The sequence below is a fragment of the Cajanus cajan genome, chromosome 3 (genome assembly GCF_000230855.2).
Source record: "Cajanus cajan strain Asha chromosome 3, NIPB_CcT2T_4, whole genome shotgun sequence".
In the NCBI taxonomy this organism is placed as follows: Eukaryota; Viridiplantae; Streptophyta; class Magnoliopsida; order Fabales; family Fabaceae; genus Cajanus; species Cajanus cajan.
The window spans coordinates 69,731,307-69,754,211 of NC_138519.1; the positions used below are offsets into that span (position 1 = coordinate 69,731,307).

A 22,905-nucleotide genomic window follows, 5' to 3' on the forward strand; every position below is an offset into this window, starting at 1 on the left:
AACTATGAATATGTGGGTGAATGCTATTTAAGAGGATATGATATTATGGAGAATTATTATTATTATTATTATTATTATTTATCTAGACATTATTTTTTATTATTTTTATTTTTGACTCTTTTTAAATTTGAATGTATGAAAAAAAATTTGAAATCTTATCATATGTCAAAAATCCACGAAAATTCTATAAAATTCCCAAAGTCCCGTAAAATCCATTAAAATCTTTATTTAAAAGTCTTGCAGAATACATTAAAATCCTGATTTAAAGTCTTGCAGAATCTTACGGAGTCTTAAAAGTCATGAAAATCCTGTAAAATCTTTTAAAATCCGCAAGATTTTTTTTAACTAAAAAATTCATTTAAAATCCTAATCCAATACACCCCCTTAAAGTTTCCAATGTATAGATCAAATATACAAAATTTTAAAAATATTAAAAATTATTTAATTAATACTTTATTTTATTAATTCAAATTGACAGATAATATATTTTTATTATTTTATTATACATATTCATGCATTACATATAGAATTATCTAAAAATACACATGATAAATTTAGACCTTTTTACGTCGGGAAAAATACTAACGTTAATGTGGGAGACGTAAATCTACATCAGCATTGTAAAACCGACATAAATTTACGTCGGACATTACCAGGTCCGAAGTGAAAAAGTAGTAAAAAAAAATAAAAAAAATAACGAGTGCAAGCAGAATGGCCCGTTCTGCAAGGAGAACGGACCGTTCTCCAAGCAGAACAGCCAGTTCTGCAAGGAGAACGGGTCGTTCTACTTGCAGAACGGCCTGTTCCAGATGCAGAAGAAACGCAGAAGATTGGAAATAATAATATTCAAAAAAAAATGAAGAAAAGAACAAGTAGTAGTGAAGATGAAAGTAGACAGGGAAAAGGAAATGAAAAATACATAAAAAAGGGAACTTGCAATTAAGTGTACATGGGAAAAGGAAACGTAACCGTTCTCACAAACATTAGCCCGAATGATAGGCTCGCCATCGTTGTGGAAGCCAAAGCCGCGCCGCAAGCAAAAGGCAGAGTGCAGCTCCAAAAGGCGTAGATCCAGCTTTCTCTTGTTGCCATCTGCAATGTTGGTGTGTATGAAGAAAGCTTAGCACTTCTCTTATTTTTTTTCTATGCTCTTATGAAGAAAACAATGTTAAAATATAGAAAGCTCATACAAGATAAGGTGCAGATCCAGTTTTTCGAAGGCTTCAGCGGAGAGCATGGATTCCCCTGCACTTCTCTTCCATAGCTTAGCACGTTTAAAGGTGCCTACACTTTAATATAGAAAGCTTTTTTACGTCGGATATAATAAAGTCCAACGTAAAATGTAAAATTTACGTCTGATATTAGATGTATCCGACGTAGATTTTACATTTTACGTCGGATCCTTTTAAGTCCGACGTAAAAAAGTTCAAAAAAATTACAAAAATGTCACCACGTCTTTTTTACGTCGATTTTTATTTTGACCGACGAGAAAAGAGTGATGTAAAAGACTATTTTTTTACTAGTGCATTCTTAGACCTAGTTAATCCTAAATTAACTCTATTACAATAAGTGCTCTTTGTTTTGTGTGCCCTTGCAAATTTGCAATCAAAAGAAGGGAAAACAAAGGTTAGAGCATGAAAAGAGTGATCATAAAAACAAACAAGCAGGCTGAATACAATAAATTCATGGAGAAAAGAAAAATAGATGAAAAAAAAATTCAAAGAGAGATCAAAAATTCATATCACATCATGTTCAATACCAGTGTCCCTTGTCAGCATTGATCTAACCCATTCTTTCTTTTAAAGATGAGTAGAATCAAGCAAAAATTGAAGGTGTTATATAAATCATTAGTCTCTATCCTTATCATAAAATAAAGATTTTATATTTTAGAGGATGAAAATAAAAACCATAAACCATAAACCTCCGACATCGTGTTGAAGACTTCTTGTACTGATTTCTTAACAAGAACACTATGTAAGAGACCAGAACCTTTATTTGAGCCCTTCTGTTTGTTCTGCTCGTTTTATTTTGGTAGAATTGAATATTGCAAATAAAATGATATTAATTAATACAAATACAATGATAACATACCAGAACCTTCGCGGAAAAGTCCAGAAGTTTTGCGAATGATCTGAAACCGGTAAAACCAACCAAACCGTAAAATTAAAGGTGTTTTCTGGAACATACAAGATTGTCCTTTTACATCATATAAATACAAGATTGTCCTTCATGAGGAGGTTCAGATTGCCAGAGAATGCCAAAGTGGACCAAGTGAAGGCTTGTATGGAAAATGGGGTTCTCACTGTTACCGTTCCCAAGGAAGAGGTTAAGAAGCCTCATATTAAGGCAATAGAAATCTCTGGTTGATCTATTTCTTGTCTGCAAAGTACAAAATTTGGTTTGTTGTAATAAGTTTTCCCTGTGTCTTTGAGAAAGATGTTACATTTTGTGTCATGTCATGTGTGAATAAAATTCTGCATTGAGAAAGAATTTTAAACTGTCTTATTGTATATGACACTTGGAATAGCTTGCAATATTTGGAGGAATAATGTATTAAAAAAAAAAAGAGGTGAAGACCTATTTAATTAAAAAAATAGTAAAAGAGAGCTCTGAACGTATTTAATCACCCAAGAGTAGGGGAAAGTGACTGACCCATCAGACACTAAATTATCATCACAGCTCTCAGAAGTGCACCAGCCGGGAATCGAACCCGGGTCTGTACCGTGGCAGGGTACTATTCTACCACTAGACCACTGGTGCTGTTGTTAAAACTGTGCAGTATCTATATCATAGACTTTAACAACAGTGGAAAATTTGAGCCTACAAATACAAATGAGGTTGATTATCTAAATTATATCTACTTATACGTATTACGTAAGGTGCTGGCGAACTGCACTAATTGATTTCCTGCATCGATTGAATAACCTCAAATAGGTGAAGAAACAATATTTTTTCTTATGTATTTAGTCAAGGAAAGAAAAAAAAAAGTACATAGGATTTAAAAATATTCTTTAATGAATAAAAAATTAGTGACGAAGAGTCAATTGGATTATAAGTTTATTCATCTACTAAAATATTTATTATTATATAATAAAAAAATATGTTTTTAATATAATTTTATTTTATATTACTTATTTTCTGAATCAAATAAGAAAAAAAAAATTAACTATTTTTTTTCTTTATCTATACCAGCAGAAACACAAATACTGTTGTCCCAATGTGTCTACTTTTCTATCATGCTAATGTATTTTTATTTTTATTGTGCCATGTTTAATATATTATAACAATTTTTCTTTTTATATTTGCGCGGCGATACTCTAATATAAAAAGCTTTGATTATATTAAAAAAATTGTGATTATTATATGCATGCACATAAACAAAAAATATTAAAATTTTTATATTGTACACATTCGTTATACATAAACACATAAAAAGTCAAAGAAAAGATATTATTTATGTACAATATCATTATGTTGTAGTCATAAATTCCTTATCAATTGAGAGACTAAACAATAACCATATTTCAAGACAATTTTCAGTTTGTCTACACTTCACCAACAAAAATGTCAATTTTTGTTGTTAAAAAAATATTTTTATTATCCTATATATGAGAAAGCATATCAAGAAAGAAAGAAAAAATAGTCGTTTACCTTTAAGAATTTTTCTCAATTCTTAGTAGAACATATTATCCACGATTTAGTGAATGTTGAAAATTTTAAAAGGATTAACATTGTCATATATAAACATCACATATTTAAGATTTCATCTAGTGTAATAGGTAGTTAAAGAACTAATCAAATATTGTTAACATGACTTATAAGATTTTTTTTAAAACATTAATATATTTTTTAGTTTTTGAAAATGATAATTTATATTGATATACTTTTGTATAAATTATTAAAATAGATTAGTTTTTTTTTTTGTAGAATAGAATATTTTATATACAGTCCAAAATAAACATATGTATTTTTCTTAGATTGGTGGAAAATAAAAAATGTTCACTATCACATATAAGTAGTTATAGAGGAATTAGTCGGACATCTATCATGTATCAATAAATAATGATGATAATTATGTAAAAAAATAATAAAGTGTTTAGAAATTATACTTTCTATTTATAAGTGTGGATAAGAGCAAAAGATTTTCATGCACCATCGTCCATTCACATGGCCAATTAGTGAACACAATAAACTCACCGTACATCATTACTTTTGTTTGCAGCCCAACATAAATTATTTAAGCTTAAAAACCCAAGCCGAATTGATGGACCCAAATTCAAGAATTATGCATTGTAGAAGGTTCATGACATACACAAATTATTTTCTTTTTAACAAGTACATCTCTTTTTCTTTTATTTTTTTAAATAAATTCTTAAATTATGTTTAATTTTTTTATTCTCTAATTTTTTTTTTTAATTTTACGTTAACAATGTTCAATTTAACACTTTCTCTATCTTTTTCATATACCTTATTCTATTTCTTTTTAGTTTTTAAATGCATCTCCTTCTTTCCCCCACTCCCCATAGTTTTATTTTTTTTTTTTTGTTTTTCACATTACTTTCTTCCTTCCTTCTTTTTCAGTTTTTAGATTATTATTCTCTCCTTCATTTTTTTTTCAAATTTTCACATGCATTTTGAACGTAAAATTGGTGCGCAACAATGTTGTAGACATGTATAATTTTTTTGATAGTGTCGGACGTGATAAGCTAGACACATTATTTTTTTCTTTAAGTACTTTCTATACTTTCACACTTCCGGAAAGCATAGCATTATATTTAGTGTTCCAGAAAATAATTTCTAGAAACATTAATTTTAGTGTTACAGAAAGTATTTTCTAAAATAGTAAAATTCGTGTTCTAAAAAGTATCTTAGAATTGTGTTATTTACATACTTTCTAAATCCTAAACTTTTTGGAACACTAATTTTAATATTCCAAAAATTACTTTTCACAATTATGTAAAATAATACACTTCCAAAAAGTACTTTTTGAAATACGAAAATTTGTATTATGGAAAGTACTTTCCGAAATTGTTGTTTTACATGATCCCAAAAAGTTCTTTCCAAAACAACAAATTTAGTGTTTTGGAAAGTACTTTATGAAAGTATAAAAAAATATAAAAAAATATTTTTTGAAATACTAATTTCACTATACCAACAAGTACTTTCTCAAATTCTAAAATTAATGTTCCAAAAAGTATTTTCTGGAACATTAAATTTAATGATGATGTTTAAGTGTGAAACGAGGAAGTATTCATGAAAAAAAAACTTGCCTCAACACCTTTAACACTATCAAGAAAGCCATGTTCTACAATTTGATGTATATGAAAATTGAAAGAAAAAAAAGAAAAAAAAAGAATATAAAAATTGAAAGAATTAAAATTACTTATAAAAATAAGTGAGAAGTGGAGGAAAGATAATGTGGGACATATAAAAATTAAAAAGGAAAAGAAATGAGATATGTACAAAAGAAGGATAAAATATTAAATTGAATGTTGGAAGTGTAAAATTAAAAAAAATTAAAAAAAATTAATAGTATTTAATTCTTGAAGAAAAAGTATAAAAATATACTTATAAAATAATAGAAGAGGTTTTATATGTGATGAGCCTTATAGACAGGGCCAAATATTAAATAAGGCAATTAAGACCAATGCCTAGAGCTCCCAAATTTATAAGGCCTCCAAATTTTTTTAATAGTAGTTTTTTATATCTCTTATTTTTTTATTATTAAAATTACTTAAAAGATCACAACCCATTTATTAGCTTTTGTAAATAAAAAGTTACATAACACTCAACAGTCACTACTACTTACTTTTGTCTTTTACAGATGAAAAATTTTTAACCTCTTTGTTTGCTCTCTAGTTTATCTCTTTCTCATTCTCTCTCCATTCTCATTCTCAATTCCTTCTTCCCGTCTAATTTGAGAGCTTGATTGGGAGTAATACGGTCCTACTTTGCCTTTTTTTTTTCTGGGTTGATTCGTACTCTGTAAGATCCTTAAAACTACTAGGTTAGTATAATTCTGGGTGTTGGTTCAATAACATCAACGCATTTTCTTAGTTATAACCATTAACAATCTATTGCAGTGCACTTCTTGCATATTGTGAATTTGTCATGGGTCATCTCGTGGATCAGTACCACATATTCTTCTTTATTGAAATTAAAGTTTGTTATTGTGACAAGATTTCTTCTTTCCATGATTTCCTATATGTCTTTGAAAAGTCAGCATCAAACCCTTATAAAACATTGTAAATTAATTATTAATGCATGAGAAAAAATAATTTAGTACAGTACTTTTATTTACAAATTACAATTTTTAGATCTCATTTTTTTTATTGTTTATCATTGTAGGTGCACGCAAAGTGATTGTCACTACGGTTTCGATTTTGGATACTCATAACTGTGATAATGCATAGCCATAACTTAGAGAAATTTTCATTCACAGATATACTTTTTTACTTTCCAAGTTTTATTATTTCATTGTTATCTTCTTTTAATTTTAAAAATCAATTTTCTTGTTATTTTTATTTTAGCCAATTAGTAAAATATGTCAAATAGAAAGTATGTATTTGGTTTTGAAAAGTTGAAAAAAAAAATAGAAGAATTGAAAAATTAATTCAAAAATTATAGGGAAAATGATTTTGCATCTGCATTAGAATCTACCAAAGAAATGGCTATTAAAATGGATATAGAGCCTAAATTCAATGAAAAACGTAAGATTCATAAGAAAAAACATTTTGATAACATTGATAGTGATGAGATAGCTCATTCTGCTGAAGATTTTTTTCGCATTAATTATTTTTTGTATATATATTAGATCAATCTATTTCTTCTATTCAAAGTCGATTTGAACAATTTTTAGAATATGAAAACATGTTTGGTTTTTTATTTGATTCAAATAAATTTAAAACTTTAGGTGAAAATGAATTGAAAAAATATTGTATCAATCTTGAAAAGATTTTGAGTTTTGAGGACCATTTTGATATTGATGGTCTTGATTTATTTTTAAAATTAAAATTCTTGAAAGAAATTCTAACAAATGAAATTAACACACCATTAAAAATATTGAACTATATAAAAAGATCATGCTTTTTTCCAAATACATACATTGCTTATAAAATATTATTAACATTACTTGTAACTATTGCGACTGCTGAAAGAAGTTTTTCAAAATTAAAACTGATTAAATCATATTTAAGATCAACTGTGTCACAAGATAGATTGAATGTGTTAACTATATTATCTATTGAGAGTGAGATGTTAGAATTACTTGATTATAAAATTTTAATAAATAATTTTACAACTCAAAAAGCTAGAAAAATAACAAAAAATTTATTAGCTTATATTAACATAAACTTCTATCTTAATTTTTGCCTAAAACCTCAAAATTTCTAGATCCGGCCTTCTACAATTCTGTAATTGGGGTTTTATTTGAGCTAGCCCTTTTATTTTTCTACTTTTGGTAGAATTGAATAGTGGCCAAAATGAAATGATATTAATAAATAGGTTAAAACTCTTATTTGGTCCCTTACAATATTTTTTTGTTTCAATTTAGTCCCACTTTAATTTTGGTTTCAATTTGGTCCCCAATAATTTAAATTATTGCAATTTGAGACTTCCATCCAAATGATTTAAACGGAGTTAACTGTTGGCCACGTGGATGTCAGGTAGATGCCACGTAGATGCTACGTAGATGCGTAGGTGGATGCCAAATTTTTTGAATATACCTGGAACCAAAATGGCTTGTTCTGGTTGCACTCTAGGTGTGTTAATTTTGTACCTGGAACGGGCCGTTCTAGATGCAAAATTAACACACCAATAGTATAACCAGAACAGACCATTTTAGTCCAGAATGGTCGATGATTATAGTTCACGGTTGTGAATCGTGCAAGAAAAAAGACCCAAGGTACAAAGTATTTCCAACACTAGATTTGGTAATATTATCAATGGGGATTAATAACTTCAATTGCTAAACATTTGGGCTATACAGTGTATCATTAAGGACGATGTAGTGTATTACTAAGGACAATGATAGCAGGTTTTATTTCATTGTTAGTCAAACTGGAGTGAACCACTTACTACCAAATTGACATTATACCGTCAAGGATGAAACGAAACGGTATTTTCCCTTGAAGTCATTGACGATGTACCCCAACAATAACAACCTATTCTTGAGGAGGTACAACCTGAATTTTTGTGGTTTAGGGTTTCCCTTCAGCGTTACCCAGATGATTTCTTTTCTCAATAATTTCATTGAACTTTTTTAATATATGTTATGTTCTGAATTTTTGTTTTCAGTTTCTGAACCATGTTTCTGTCTTTGAATTTATGATATGTTATGAATTTTTATTTTCAATTTTTGAATTACATTGCGGCATTTTGGTCAACGTATGCATGAAGTTGGCATTCTGGAACGGACCATTCTGAATCTAGAACGGCCCTTTCTTATACCAGAACGGCCCGTTTCAGTTACAAAATTAACACATAACTTGTGCATGCAGAACGGGCCGTTCTGGTTCCAGGTGTATTCATGAAATTTTGCATCCACCTATGTATTTACGTGGCATCCACCTGGCATCTACGTAGCCAACAGTTAACTCTGTTTAAATTATTTAGACGGAAGTCCCAAATTGTAATAATTTAAATTATTAGAAATCAAATTAAAACAAAAAATTAAAGTGGGACTAAATTGAAACAAAAAAAATACTATAAGGGATCAAATAAGGATTTAAACCTAATAAATACAACGATAAGAGACCAGAACCTACGAGGAAAAGTGTAGAAGTTTTGGGAATGATCTGAAATGGGAACCAACCAAACCGTAACCGGTATTTTCTAGAACATGCAAGATTATCCTTTCACTTCGTATAAATACCTCATGAGTTCCCTCAATCATCATCAACCCAGAATTAGTTACCATCGCAATCTGCAAAGTTTACAATCTCAGCGAGGAAATATCAAAAAGATGTCTCTCATCCCAAGTTTCTTCGGTGGGCGAAGGAGCAACGTCTTCGATCCTTTCTCCCTGGATGTGTGGGATCCCTTCAAGGATTTCAACTTCCCCACTTCTCTTTCTGCAGAGAATTCAGCATTTGTGAGCACACGAATGGATTGGAAGGAGACCCCAGAGGCACACGTGTTGAAGGCTGATGTACCAGGGCTGAAGAAAGAGGAAGTGAAGGTTGAGATTCAAGATGATAGGGTCCTTCAGATCAGCGGAGAGAGGAATGTTGAGAAGGAAGATAAGAATGACACGTGGCATCGCGTGGAGCGTAGTAGTGGAAAGTTCATGAGGAGGTTCAGGTTGCCGGAGAATGCAAAAGTGGATGAAGTGAAGGCTTCTATGGAAAATGGGGTTCTCACTGTTACTGTTCCAAAGGAAGAGGTTAAGAAGGCTGAGGTTAAGGCCATAGAAATCTCTGGTTGATCCATGTCTTGCCTGCAAAATTTGGTTTGTTGTAATAAGTGTTGTGTCTTTGAGAAAGATGTTACATTGTGAATTGTAACTTCTAAGTGGTTACTTGTGTTCATGTCAATAAAATTCTGCATTTAGAAAATTTTGTACTGTGTCATGTGTGTGAAATATGAAGAATTGGTTCGGAAAATCAAGATTACATGAAAATAAGATTATAACACACTCTCTAGTCTTCTATTGGCTCAATGGGTATAGCGAGAAAATAAGACAACACCAAATTTAGATGAAATTTAATTGTAGGATGGGTCTTACTTTGAACATTAACTTCTGTTGGAGAGAAACTAATAGAGCGTGCTCTTTAACAACATCAAATTACTTGGAATAACTTGTTTATAATTAGTTCTTTTATATTAATTAGTATTATATATAAAAGGATAACATTTCTGCAAATGAATTTTTGAGGAATTAAATTAATAATTTGATCTTAAAATTTTAAAATATAAACATTTAAGTTGTAAATTTTGGAAAATGAATAACATTTGTATCTTTGTAAAATGATCCATTCATAGTTTTTTTTTTGAGGGGAGATCCATTCATACTATGTACACCTCAAATATGATTTTAATCTTCAAAAAAGTAAGTCCCTGCTCCAACAATTTTAACTTGCAGAAAATGATTATAATTTTTCTTAATCCTTAAAAGATATTATTTTATACCAACATTTGAGCAAATTAAGATTAAAATTTGGAGACCAAACACCTTATTGTAATCAATTAATTTAAAATAGTTCATACTATAAGAATAAATTGTGTATCCTAGAAATGTGTATATTATTAGTAGGTTAAATATAATTTTTGTCTTGTAATTTAGTATTATTTACTTTTGATTTCTATAAAAAAAATATTTTATTTTTAATTTTTAAAATTTTAAAATATTTTTTACTGGCAATCAATTAATTTAAAATTCTTCATACTATTTTTGTATCTTATAAATGTATAAATTTAGTAGGTTAAATACAATATTTGTCTTGTAATTTAATGTTATTTACTTTTGGCTCCTATGAAAAATTATTTTATTTTTAATTTTTTAAATTTTAAAATAGTTTTTACTGGTAATCAATTAATTTAAAATTCTTCATACTATAAGAATAAATTGTGTGTCCTAGAAATATATATATTTAATTAGTAGGTTAAATATAATTTTTGTTTTATAATTTAATGTTATTTACTTTTGGTTCCTATAAATAAATTATTTTATTTCAATTTTTTACATCTTTAAAATAGTTTTTACTGTTAAATTTTTTTAACAATAGAGTACATATTATATTTGCAGTATTTGATTTCAATATTATCGCATAGATAAATTAAATTTTTTTTTTTTTGCAAAACTTCAAAAACACATGTTGAACTTTAATTAAACTTAATAATATAAGCAACACAAGCAAGATAAGCTTTGTATTAACCCTAATTTCCATACAGATGATTGAGAACACAAGCTTTGTTAGGGGTTCCTCTCATAACTTCTACACTAGAGGGAGATCTTCTTCGTCGTAAGAGAAGTTTAATAGTGTGTTTGGATGAAGAATTTTACAAATTCAAGGAATTTGAAATTCTTGATATTTGAATTACTTTGATTTCAATTTATAACATTTTTAAAATATTTTGTTTGGATAAGTCAATTTAAAATTTTTTAAATTTTAAATTATTAAGTTGGATATGATAATTTGATTTCACCATATGATAAAATTAATTTTAAAAATATATTTATATGTTAAGATTTTTAAATTAAATTTTATAAAAATAAATATTAGTTAATTTTTAAATATTTAATAATTTTAAAAATTAATATTAGATAATATTTAATAATTTTAAAAATATTTTTGAATATTTAATAATTAAAAACATGAAGAGATAAGAGATGAGATAAAATATATAAGTGAAATAATAAGAAAAAGAATATGAAGAATTTCAAATTCTTATTTTTTTGGAGAATTTGAAATTCTACTATTTCAAGGAATTTCATAATTGCTTGAATTTTAAATTCTTTATAAATTCTCCATCTAAACATAGTATTTCACTTCAAAGAAATTGAAATTCTTTAAATAAATGAATTACTCCATTTAAATTTTTCATCCAAATACAGTATAAAGGTTAGTCTATTATAGAGGTGGATGAAGGTGTGAGAACAGAAAAACATGCTACAAAGGATGTTTCTTATATGGGAAAACTTTTAAACTAAGGGTTGTGCTTTTTTCCCCTTTGATAATAGATGTTTTGATTAACTTAATGAGAGGAGGTTCCTCCTCCACCAAAGAACAAAGCTAAATTTCTAGAGGTTTGTATTATATATATATATATATATATATATATATATATATATATATATATATATATATATATATATATATATATATATATATATATATATATATATATATATATATGAAGAATTCATGGATTGATAAGTCATGAAAGGATTCTTTGAAGGTGAATGTGCTAGGAAGACGACTAAGATTGAGATAGTTAAAAGTCAAACTTATTTGCTCTTGGACTCACAAAGGAGTTATAAAAATTATTGATGTGTCACGAAACTATATTAAGTTTTGTTTACAACAAATGATGATTATGATGGTCATTAATATAGTAGATCATTATATTTTGATTAAAAGTGATTTTTTCTTCTTGATATACCGTTAGTCTTCCTTTGTCTTTATATTTCACAAATTTTTTTTAGTTACTTTAAAATAAAATATCCAAAATTATAGACAATTCTACTATAATTAGAGAAAAGAGGAGGTTAATGACCACGAGTTCAACAAAAACTAGATCTCATAATCAATAATTAATAAGTAAATCCTTATAAAGTAAACACCTAAATTCTTAATAGGTAAATCCTTATAAAATAATTAGATTTGTTCTTTCATCTAAGTTACTTGTTGTTACTTGGACTAAAACTTTCAAACTATCATGGTATTGTTTAAAATGAAAGAGGTTGCTGAAACCTATTTGGATAACATGATGAAATACGTAATTATCACTATCCCTATTTACTTCAGCAATACATAAACACAAGTTATGTAGAATATAAGCAAAATTGTAGGTTTGAGCGTGCCAAAGATCATCAATGAGCCAATACATTTGCTATTGCTTATAAGGGTGGACAGAAGCTGAACAAAGACATATTCATGTTTGACCTTCTTTAATAAAGAAAATGTTAATAAAGTGTTAATAAGCACTAAAGGAAGAATAATTATCTCTTTAAGTTACTTATATGACTTGGAAAAAATATTCAATTAACATCTTATAATAGGATAACAATAAAAATCCTAAACAATAAAAACAGTACTTATGACATTGTTTGTAAGTTTTGTCTTTATCTAAATTTTAATTTTTTATTTTTTATTAAAAATATTTTTTGGGAAACTTTATCTTTTTTCACTTCCTATAAAATCTAAGACTTATGTACAGGGAAAAATGTAAATTAAGCGAAGATAAATAATTTCAATGATCAAATAGTTTCATAATTTTTTAATGTCACTTGAAATCTAATGTGCATAAGACACGAAACTTCAACTTACTCCCTCAAGCAGTCAACGCTTATTCATATACTCAATTTCATGTGCAAGTAATGTAAACGAGTGGAATGCAGTATCCATTGCACTACTTAATATGAATATGTGATTGAGTTAAAATCTATAATTTAAAATAGAAAATTTAATTTATTTTTTAAAAATATTTTTTAATTCTTATAATTTAAAATAGACTTTTTAATTTCTATACTTATAATATTTTAATTAATTCTTTTAATTTTTAGCATTAATTTTTTTAATATTATCTATTTTTCAATATTTTAATTTTTTTTAGTTCATATTGTTATTTTTTTATAATATCTGTTCTGTTTTAATGCTATAAAAATATTCAATTTTTGTGAGATTAAAAAAATATTTTAACAATGAAAGAAACATATTAAGAAATCTAATTTATAATAAATTTAACAAAATAAAATTGATATTAAATACATAAAATCAAATTAATATATTTGTCAAGTAAAAAAAAAAGACGTTATAAAATAAAATTAACAATAAAAATTTAAAAAATATATAAATATAAAGATTAAAAATATCTATATAAATTATAGAAACTAAAAAAGTTGTACATAAAAATTTAAAAAACTATTTCAAACTATAAAATTAAAAGATATAGTATAGAAACTAAAATAATATATTTTAAACTATAATAGTATTTGAAACTATGTAATTGTTATAACAAATTTCACGCAAAAGTAATGAAACAACTGTACCCATTTACTTTGCTTAGCATGTAATACTCAAGAGTTCTGCTGATGCAAGAACAGAACATAATGAAAGTGCTAAATTTCATCGAACATGATAGCAAATTGTCCATATTCATGAACAGAACTATAACTGAATTATAAAATAGATCACGGTCAACGATAGTTTTTCAAGGGCCACAACGGACCCGACACCCACACATTTACGAAAGTTCAGAAACATGAAGGCCCAAAGCGATGCTGGACATACACATACTAGACACAAGAAGAGACCTACAAAACATTATTAAACTTAAAATCCACCACGAAGACGCAAGACAAGGTGAAGAGTAGACTCTTTCTGAATGTTGTAATCAGCAAGAGTCCTTCCATCCTCCAATTGCTTCCCAGCAAAGATCAACCTTTGTTGGTCTGGTGGAATTCCCTCCTTGTCTTGGATTTTTGCTTTGACATTGTCAATAGTGTCTGAACTTTCAACCTCCAAGGTAATAGTCTTTCCAGTCAAAGTCTTGACAAAGATCTGCATGCCACCCCTCAAACGAAGGACAAGGTGAAGGGTGGACTCCTTCTGAATGTTGTAGTCTGCAAGTGTGCGTCCATCCTCAAGCTGTTTCCCAGCAAAAATGAGCCTCTGTTGGTCTGGTGGGATACCCTCTTTGTCTTGAATCTTAGCCTTGACATTATCTATGGTGTCTGAGCTCTCAACTTCAAGGGTGATGGTCTTTCCAGTGAGAGTCTTAACAAATATTTGCATTCCACCACGAAGACGGAGAACCAAGTGAAGGGTGGACTCCTTTTGGATGTTGTAATCAGCTAGGGTTCTGCCATCCTCGAGCTGTTTCCCAGCAAAAATAAGCCTTTGCTGGTCTGGTGGGATGCCTTCTTTGTCTTGAATCTTAGCCTTAACATTGTCAATGGTGTCAGAGCTCTCCACCTCAAGGGTGATGGTCTTACCGGTGAGAGTCTTAACGAAGATTTGCATCTACATTATACAACACAGAAAACAAAATAAATGAATCAATCTCCAATTCTTCATAACTATTATGATGAGTAAAAACAGAGAATAGAAAGACAACACAAGACTTAGACAAGGGACTGAGCAAGATTCTCCAACATCATCAATTCTATTTACGGCCTAAAAAATTGAAAAAACACATTCATCAAACCCTCCCAAACAATCAATATAACGAGGAAATTATCCTAGTTAAAAAAAGTTACATGTTTATTGTATGAAACACAGACAAATATAAAATTAACAGACCTTGACATAAGGATTCTATTCAGTAAATGGACAAAAAAATCCACAATAGACTAGAAAATATCAATTATTCATACCCCCAGATGTGACAAATTAAGCATATACCTTTATAACAGTTTTCAAAATTGCTTTCGATAAACAAATTATATTAAAGAAAGTAGCCAATTAATCAGGAAATGTTTCAAAAAAATCTCAGCTTGCGAGGGTAAAATCAATGAACCATGTTATATTCAAAAGAAATTCTGGAACGCTAAAAAAGGCAAGTCAAAATTAAAAGGGGTTGACGAATCCGATGATCGGCTAAGGAATAATACAGAACCCTAATAATGGTAATCTTAATCGAAAGGAAAAGAGGGGGCAGAAGGTACCTTGTAAAGGTGCAGTAAGCGTTTGTTTCTAACGTTGGTTGGGGGAAGATGGTGGTGAGGGGCTTCGTTTATATAGCAAAACGATGCGTTGCTTGGTGACGGCAACGGTATAGGTCCTCAAATAAGATTGTGACACGTGGGAAGTGGTGAAGCTGTTGACACGCCAACGTTTGGTATATGAGTCATTTTCGGCAACTAATGAAAATGTTTTGATGACAAAACCTTCAAACAACTTCTCGAATCTGTTGCCCGTTACGTCACCCCTTCCATATTTTATTTTATTGACTAGTTATTATTTTTTAATTTTTTTTAATATTCTTTCTGTTTTATCCTTAAATATATATTAGTGAAAAAAGTAAGATATAAAACAAGAATATATCCCTTCAAATAAAAAAACAAGAATATAATTATTTTTAAAAAAGCGAATACACAATATCTTCTTTATATATTATTATAGTTACAATTTTAGTTAATATTGTTTATTAAACACATGATTTTTTTGCTTATATGTTTTTAGAAATTTGAAGCATTATTTTTATGAGAACAATATTTAAATTTCATTTTGTTATGATTTCATGTACATAATTTTTGAATTTTGTTGTACACAATTTTTTAGAACACAAATTCTTAGTAATATTTAAATTCAGGTAAAAATTTAATTATTTCATTCTTTAAATTTTTTTAAGAATTTAAATCATTATACTTTTTATGAAATTAATACCCAAATTTCATTTTATTATCATGACAAGTATATAATTGCTAAAATTCACATCAAATACAACTTTTTTTATAACATAATTTCAATTAATATTATTCATATGTAATTAATTATGCAATTATTTTATTTTCATTTTAAAAATTATGTTATCTCAAATGATTTTCACACTATACTGTCCTGTGTATCGCATGCCACTCCTGTTTTTAAAAATAATAATGTATATTGAATACAACATATGTAGTAAATAATAATAATAATAAAGTTGGATACCCATAAATGAAAAAGAATACCGTAAAATTTTTTTTTTTTAGAGACAGGCCCAACTCAAATTACTTGGGCTTCAAAACTAAGGCCCACTCGTAGCTTTAGGCAGAGCTTACTAGTATTTCCAGAAAAAATAAATAGTAAAATTAATTTTCTATCTTTCATTTTCGTCAATATTAAAATAATATTTTGCGAATATAAGTTAGTCTGAACTTTAGAACATGTATAGATCATATTATATATATATATATATATATATATATATATATATATATATATATATATATTCTTTACTTTATTTATATACAAATTTTTTAAAATATATTTTCATTAATTAATAATATATCTCCTTACTTTTTTTCTTTCTTTCCTTTTTTCACTCTTTAAATAGTCTTCTTTAGAAAATATTTTTAGGAAATAAAAAATATACTCGCAGAGAATTCTTTTTAAAAGATGAAAAATACCTCCAAATTCTTCTCAAAAATACTTTTCAAAAATATTTTTTTTTCTTCCAGAAATATTTCCTGAAAGTATAATTCTTCAAATATACTTTTGGAATGTATTTCTTAAAAAAATTTCTAAAAAGTTTTTGTACCCAAAATCAAAGAATGGAATATACTTCTAAAAACATTTTTTAAAAGCAAAAAATATATTTTGAGAAAGTATTTTCTGTAAAACAAAAATATGCTTTTAGAAATGACATCTTTGTAGAATTCACAACCTTGCATCTGGTTAATGAATAAGATATAAAAAATATTGAAATTAAAAATATAAAAAATAAGATTTAAAAAACAATAAGGATTAAAGTAGTGTCTCGATTACTAAAAAGAAAAAAATAAAGACTACAAAGAGAAATTAAAAAAAAAATAGAATAAGCAAAGAAAATAAGTGAATGAAGAATAGTCGAAGAAAAAGATATTATTGAAATAAAATTTATTTTGAAAAAAATAATTAAAAGAGTATTTAAAAAAAATGAGAACGGACATATCTAAAGGAAAGAAAACTGTATATATTATTTGCCTTTAAATAATCACATAATTTTATTTTTAATTTTCTATTTTTGTTTTCCACCTGTGACTTGAAAAATGAATGTAAAAATAAAAATAATTTTGAAAAAGAAAACAGAAAATAGTAGAGCGTAGATGGGGATGGGGGCCATGTAGAAAAGTCTAGAACATTTTCATTTTTCAGAAACAAGAATAATTGGCAGCAATTAAGTAAATAGAATTTTCTGGATAATACATGATTATTCCGTCACTTCCTTTAAATACTCGCTCGTGTTTTTAACGCAACATCAATATCATCGTTACATTTTATAACAATTCTGAGAGTGAGAAGCATTCAGCTAAGAGAAGAGAAGATGTCTCTGATTCCAAGTATTTTGGGTAACAGGAGGAGCAACGTCTTGGATCCATTCTCTCTCGACGTGTGGGATCCCTTCAGGGATTTCCCTTTTCCCACTTCTGTGTCTGTGTCTGCCAGGGAAAATTCAGCGTTTGTGAGTACCCGAGTGGATTGGAAGGAGACCCCAGAGGCGCACGTCTTCAAGGCTGACATTCCAGGGCTCAGCAAGGAGGAAGTCAAGGTTCAGATCGAAGATGACAAGGTTCTTCACATCAGCGGAGAGAGGAACGTTCAGAAGGAGGACAGGAACGACACGTGGCATCGTGTGGAGCGTAGCAGTGGAAAGTTCACGAGGAGGTTCAGGTTGCCGGACAATGCAAAAGTGGATAAAGTAAAGGCTTCTATGGAAAATGGGGTTCTCACTGTCACTGTTCCCAAGGTAGAGGTTAAGAAGCCTCATGTTAAAAGCATAGAGATCTCTGGTTAAGCAAGGGCTAATTGTTGTTGGTGTCTCTGTTTGAAATCGTGTGGTTTTCTTTGTTGCCAAAAATATCGTGTAATGGGAGTTGCGAGTGAATAAACATGTAAATAGTTGTCGTTGGTGACTTGTTATGTGAACTGTGGTTTTGTGATTTTGCTATCATGAAGTAAAATGTTATTTTCTGCTTACTGTGGTTAATGCACTGCATCAAATTTTCAAGCCGCCTTGGAAAAGTCAGTACCGATTAACAATACCCAAAGTTTTAGAGGAAACAATGTTATCTAGTTCGAATAATTTAAACACGAATAAGCTCTTTAGATGGCAGTGAATCAGTTTTATTTAGCTGGCCACTTTCCTTTCTATGTGTCATCTATGTTTGCTTGCATATTTCTGCAATGTTATTACCTGGACATATCGTAGGAAAAGAAGATAAAATGACGAGAGCCATGCCAAAAGTCGCTCGTATCTTGGTTAAAAATTCATCTTGTGGCAGAAATCTACTGCCTTTAACAGTAATCGTGTGAGAAAATTAACCTGTACCAGTGACACCAACGCAGTCGCCTAGCATTTTAAAATAGAACTTTCAATGAGAAGCTAAAGCTAACATCTCTCAATCTGTGCTTTTTACAGGCTAATGTTAATTTTGGATCTGTTAGTTTCAGATATTGCACTGACCCCATTAGGTTCCCACGAACACTAATTAGGCTCCCAACGGTTCAAGCATTTTACTACAACGGCGTTATAAATTCATCGTTAAGTTCTTTATTTCAATCCTCTTTAATTGGGAGCGAAATGAAACTTACTGATGCCGTTGTGTGTGATCCTGCATTATGTGCACATGTAACAGAACGTAAAGGAAAATTATCTCAAGTCAAAAAAAGCTTTAAAAAGATTCACCTCTTGGGTGAACTATATACTCAATCTTCAAACAGAAATAGTGCTGGAATACCGTGTGTTTAAATTCAGTTATACTTCCCAATGAACTTCTAACAGAAGAGACTTTAATATGGGGTAGCAGCGAAGCTTATGTATCAGTGAATCATCTATCAGCAGGAAAATCTTATGTATCACTCAGAGATTTTCATAAAATTAAGAAACGATGGCTGATAAGCCATAATGTCAACCACTTTTTACTATGCCGGTGTTTGAGCTAATCAAACTTGAAGTTACAGAAACTAGATTAAAAGATCAACAGCTAAAACAGAAGATATTGAAATTTGAAAGTACTGAATTTCATCAAACATGACAGCCGATTACTCATATCACAGCGAAGTACTAAATTTCATTAAATGGTAGCAAATTGTCCTTATTCATGAACCGAGCACATGTGAGAACATAAATGTAAAACAAAAAACACCAGAACCTACATAGTTTTCCAAGGGAACACACAATGCCCCCGAGACAAATTAACAACAAATTCAGGAACATAAAATAGCAAATCTGCTGGACATTCACATGCTTACACTTAAACAAGAAACCTACATAACATCCTCAAACTTTTAAAACCCACCGCGAAGACGCAAAACAAGGTGAAGAGTAGACTCTTTCTGAATGTTGTAATCAGCAAGAGTCCTTCCATCCTCTAATTGCTTCCCAGCAAAGATCAACCTCTGCTGGTCTGGTGGGATTCCCTCCTTGTCTTGGATTTTGGCTTTGACATTATCAATCGTGTCTGAACTTTCAACCTCCAAGGTAATAGTCTTTCCAGTCAAAGTCTTGACAAATATCTGCATACCTCCCCTCAGACGAAGGACAAGGTGAAGGGTGGACTCCTTCTGAATATTGTAGTCTGCCAGTGTACGTCCATCTTCAAGCTGCTTTCCTGCAAAAATCAACCTTTGCTGGTCTGGAGGAATACCCTCCTTGTCCTGTATCTTCGCCTTTACATTGTCAATTGTGTCTGAGCTCTCTACCTCCAAAGTAATTGTCTTCCCTGTAAGAGTCTTCACAAAAATCTGCATACCACCACGGAGTCGCAAGACAAGGTGGAGTGTTGATTCTTTCTGAATGTTGTAGTCAGCAAGAGTCCTTCCATCCTCCAATTGCTTCCCAGCAAAAATCAACCTCTGCTGGTCTGGTGGGATCCCCTCCTTGTCCTGAATTTTTGTCTTCACATTATCGATGGTGTCTGAACTTTCAACCTCCAGGGTAATAGTCTTTCCAGTCAAAGTCTTTACAAAGATCTGCATACCTCCCCTCAGGCGAAGGACAAGGTGAAGGGTAGACTCCTTCTGAATATTGTAGTCTGCCAGTGTCCGTCCATCTTCGAGCTGTTTTCCAGCAAAAATCAACCTTTGTTGGTCTGGGGGAATACCCTCCTTGTCCTGGATCTTAGCCTTTACATTGTCTATAGTGTCAGAGCTCTCAACCTCAAGGGTGATGGTCTTTCCGGTGAGGGTCTTAACAAAAATCTGCATGCCACCACGGAGACGGAGAACCAAGTGTAGAGTGGACTCCTTTTGAATGTTATAGTCTGCCAAAGTTCGGCCATCCTCGAGCTGTTTCCCAGCAAAAATGAGCCTTTGCTGGTCTGGTGGGATGCCTTCTTTGTCCTGAATCTTAGCCTTGACGTTGTCAATGGTGTCAGAGCTCTCCACCTCAAGGGTGATTGTCTTTCCGGTTAGGGTCTTCACAAATATTTGCATTCCACCACGGAGACGGAGCACCAAGTGGAGCGTGGACTCCTTTTGGATGTTGTAATCGGCGAGGGTACGGCCATCCTCAAGCTGCTTGCCAGCAAAGATGAGACGTTGCTGGTCGGGTGGGATGCCTTCCTTGTCTTGAATTTTGGCCTTAACATTGTCTATGGTATCTGAACTCTCTACTTCGAGAGTGATGGTTTTACCGGTGAGGGTCTTAACGAAGATTTGCATCTACAAAACAAAAAGTAAAAAATCAATCGCCAATTCTTCAACACGCGCATTGCAGTGAATGAAAATAGATGATGAAAATATTATACAAAACAACAGGACTGAAAGTAAGTAATCAAAGTCGTTGATTATCAAAGTCATCCTAAACAATCAACATACCGAGGAAACAGTCATAGATACACAAATTACTGTAAATTTGTATAAAACATCGACATAAGTAAAACCCTTACGAAAAGGAATCATTAAATCAACCAGATACGGGACGAGAAATACAATTCAGTCCAATCTAGAGAAAAAAAAAGGTTTTACAATTACACAATACAGAGTACATGTACACGATCTGACAAATTAAACATATTACAACAGATCTTAAGATCTCTTACAAACAAACTAGCCTATTATTCAATAAAAGCTTGCAAAGATCTCCTCATCCATGATTATTGAGAAGGTAAAATCATGCACGACAATTAGATTCAAAAGAATTTCACAAACCCGAAACGACCCAGATCAAAATGAAAGGGCTCGACATATCCTATGATCTAAACATAAAACCCTAATAATCGAAATCTTAATAAGAAGGAGAAGAGGAGAAGAAGATACCTTGATAGGGTTTCTTTCTCTGCAACAATACGATTATCTATTATGCTTTGATAAGAAAAGTTGGCGTCCGGGGCTTCGCTTTTATAGCAAAACTGATGCGTTGCTTCGTCACGGCACCGGTACCACTTCCAATCATGTTGTGACGCGTGGAAGAATTAGGACCGTAAACGCTATTGACACGGCAAAGTTTGGTGTACGAGTCTTTTCCGGGAACCGATAAACGTTGCAACTATATTTGGAATCTGTTGGCCATTTTTAGAATTCATCCATTTTTAATAAATCCCAATTTTTTTACATATTTAATTTTTCTCTATTACTCTTGGAATTATGAACGATTAAAAAAAATATCCATCCTTGGTGTAAAAAGGAAATATCCAAAGTGATAGATTTGATCTTATTTTTCGTAAATATCCGATGCTTAAATGTTAATTGTTAAATGTCGTCACAAGTCAATAAGTTAAACTAGTGCTCCAATTCTATACTTTTTTTTATTTATAAATATATTATTTTTTTAATTAATATTTAAATAATCTGGGTTAATTTTTATTTACTTGAATAACCTATTTTGTAGCCTAGATGATAAATCTTATTGGATAACCGATTTTTCAATAAGATTTTTGAAAAAAAATTTAAAATTTTATTGAGAAATCGGTTATTGGAGCAACTAATTTTTCACTTGGTTTTTTTTTTCTTTCAAAATTTAAAAATAAAAAATAATTTATTTTAATTTTCTAAATATGAAAAATATGTTTAATATTTAAATTAAATAATTATTAAAGAATAATATTTAAAAATAAAATTAATATTATACTTATTTTTAAATTTTATTTTAAATTTCAGAATTTTAAAATTGATTTTATTATTTAAATTAAATTTATTAAATATAGAAAATTGAATAATGTAATTTAATAATAAATATATTGATTTTATTAAGTACAATAATATTATTTTATTAAATATTAATGATATTATATATTAAGTACAATAATTATATCGCTTATATCATTAAAATGAAAATAACTGAAAAAAAAAATTTAAACAAACTTCAAACATAGTAGATGAATAACATAAACGTTAAACCATATAACATTAGTTGTCTAACTTCAGTGTTTGGTCAAGTTGGTCAAGGTATCTTTCAATCGCTTTCATTGTTTGTTCTTATTTAAAGTTGTGAATTTTAAATTAAATTATCTCTATTTTTTAAATAAATTTCTTTTTTAATAAAATAATTAAGTTTTAACATTATCTTTACTTTTAAAATAAATTAAAAATATTATACATAAATTTAAAAATTAAAATT

At 29.6% G+C, this 22,905-nt stretch overlaps 3 protein-coding genes and 1 non-coding gene across 5 annotated transcripts; 2 read left to right on the top strand and 2 right to left on the bottom strand.

The window, feature by feature from the left end:
• Positions 1 to 2,689: 2,689 nt before the first annotated feature.
• On the bottom strand, positions 2,690 to 2,760 carry TRNAG-GCC (transfer RNA glycine (anticodon GCC)). The gene has a single exon. It is a non-coding gene; the product is annotated as a tRNA-Gly (tRNA).
• A 6,121-nt stretch (positions 2,761 to 8,881) lies between these two features.
• LOC109790916 (17.5 kDa class I heat shock protein) lies at positions 8,882 to 9,554 on the top strand. The gene has a single exon (XM_020350161.3). The coding sequence runs from the start codon at positions 8,963 to 8,965 to the stop codon at positions 9,422 to 9,424; it is 462 nt and encodes a 153-aa protein (XP_020205750.2). The 5' UTR covers positions 8,882 to 8,962; the 3' UTR covers positions 9,425 to 9,554.
• Positions 9,555 to 13,797: 4,243 nt separating this feature from the next.
• Positions 13,798 to 21,766, bottom strand: LOC109790918 (polyubiquitin 11). 2 transcript variants are annotated; one of them, XM_083071172.1, is made up of 4 exons: positions 21,606 to 21,766; positions 19,642 to 21,008; position 19,599; positions 13,798 to 14,684 (listed from the first exon to the last, which is right to left on the bottom strand). In XM_083071172.1, the coding sequence occupies exons 2-4, from the start codon at positions 21,006 to 21,008 to the stop codon at positions 13,995 to 13,997; spliced, it is 2,058 nt and encodes a 685-aa protein (XP_082927298.1). In that variant the 5' UTR covers positions 21,606 to 21,766; the 3' UTR covers positions 13,798 to 13,994. The 2 variants fall into 2 exon arrangements, with proteins under 2 accessions (XP_082927298.1, XP_029125586.1); XM_029269753.2 differs by lacking the exons at position 19,599; positions 19,642 to 21,008; positions 21,606 to 21,766 and adding an exon at positions 15,329 to 15,488.
• Positions 17,600 to 18,323, top strand: LOC109790917 (18.5 kDa class I heat shock protein). The gene has a single exon (XM_020350162.3). It carries the CDS (start codon positions 17,671 to 17,673, stop codon positions 18,139 to 18,141), a length of 471 nt encoding a protein of 156 aa, XP_020205751.1. The 5' UTR covers positions 17,600 to 17,670; the 3' UTR covers positions 18,142 to 18,323.
• Positions 21,767 to 22,905: the final 1,139 nt, after the last annotated feature.

Coding starts and splice junctions, on each gene's coding strand:
- LOC109790917 (XM_020350162.3), top strand. CDS start 17,671: ATGTCTCTGATTCCAAGTATTTTGGGTAACAGGAGGAGCAACGTCTTG.
- LOC109790916 (XM_020350161.3), top strand. CDS start 8,963: ATGTCTCTCATCCCAAGTTTCTTCGGTGGGCGAAGGAGCAACGTCTTC.
- LOC109790918 (XM_083071172.1), bottom strand. CDS start 21,008: ATGCAAATCTTCGTTAAGACCCTCACCGGTAAAACCATCACTCTCGAA.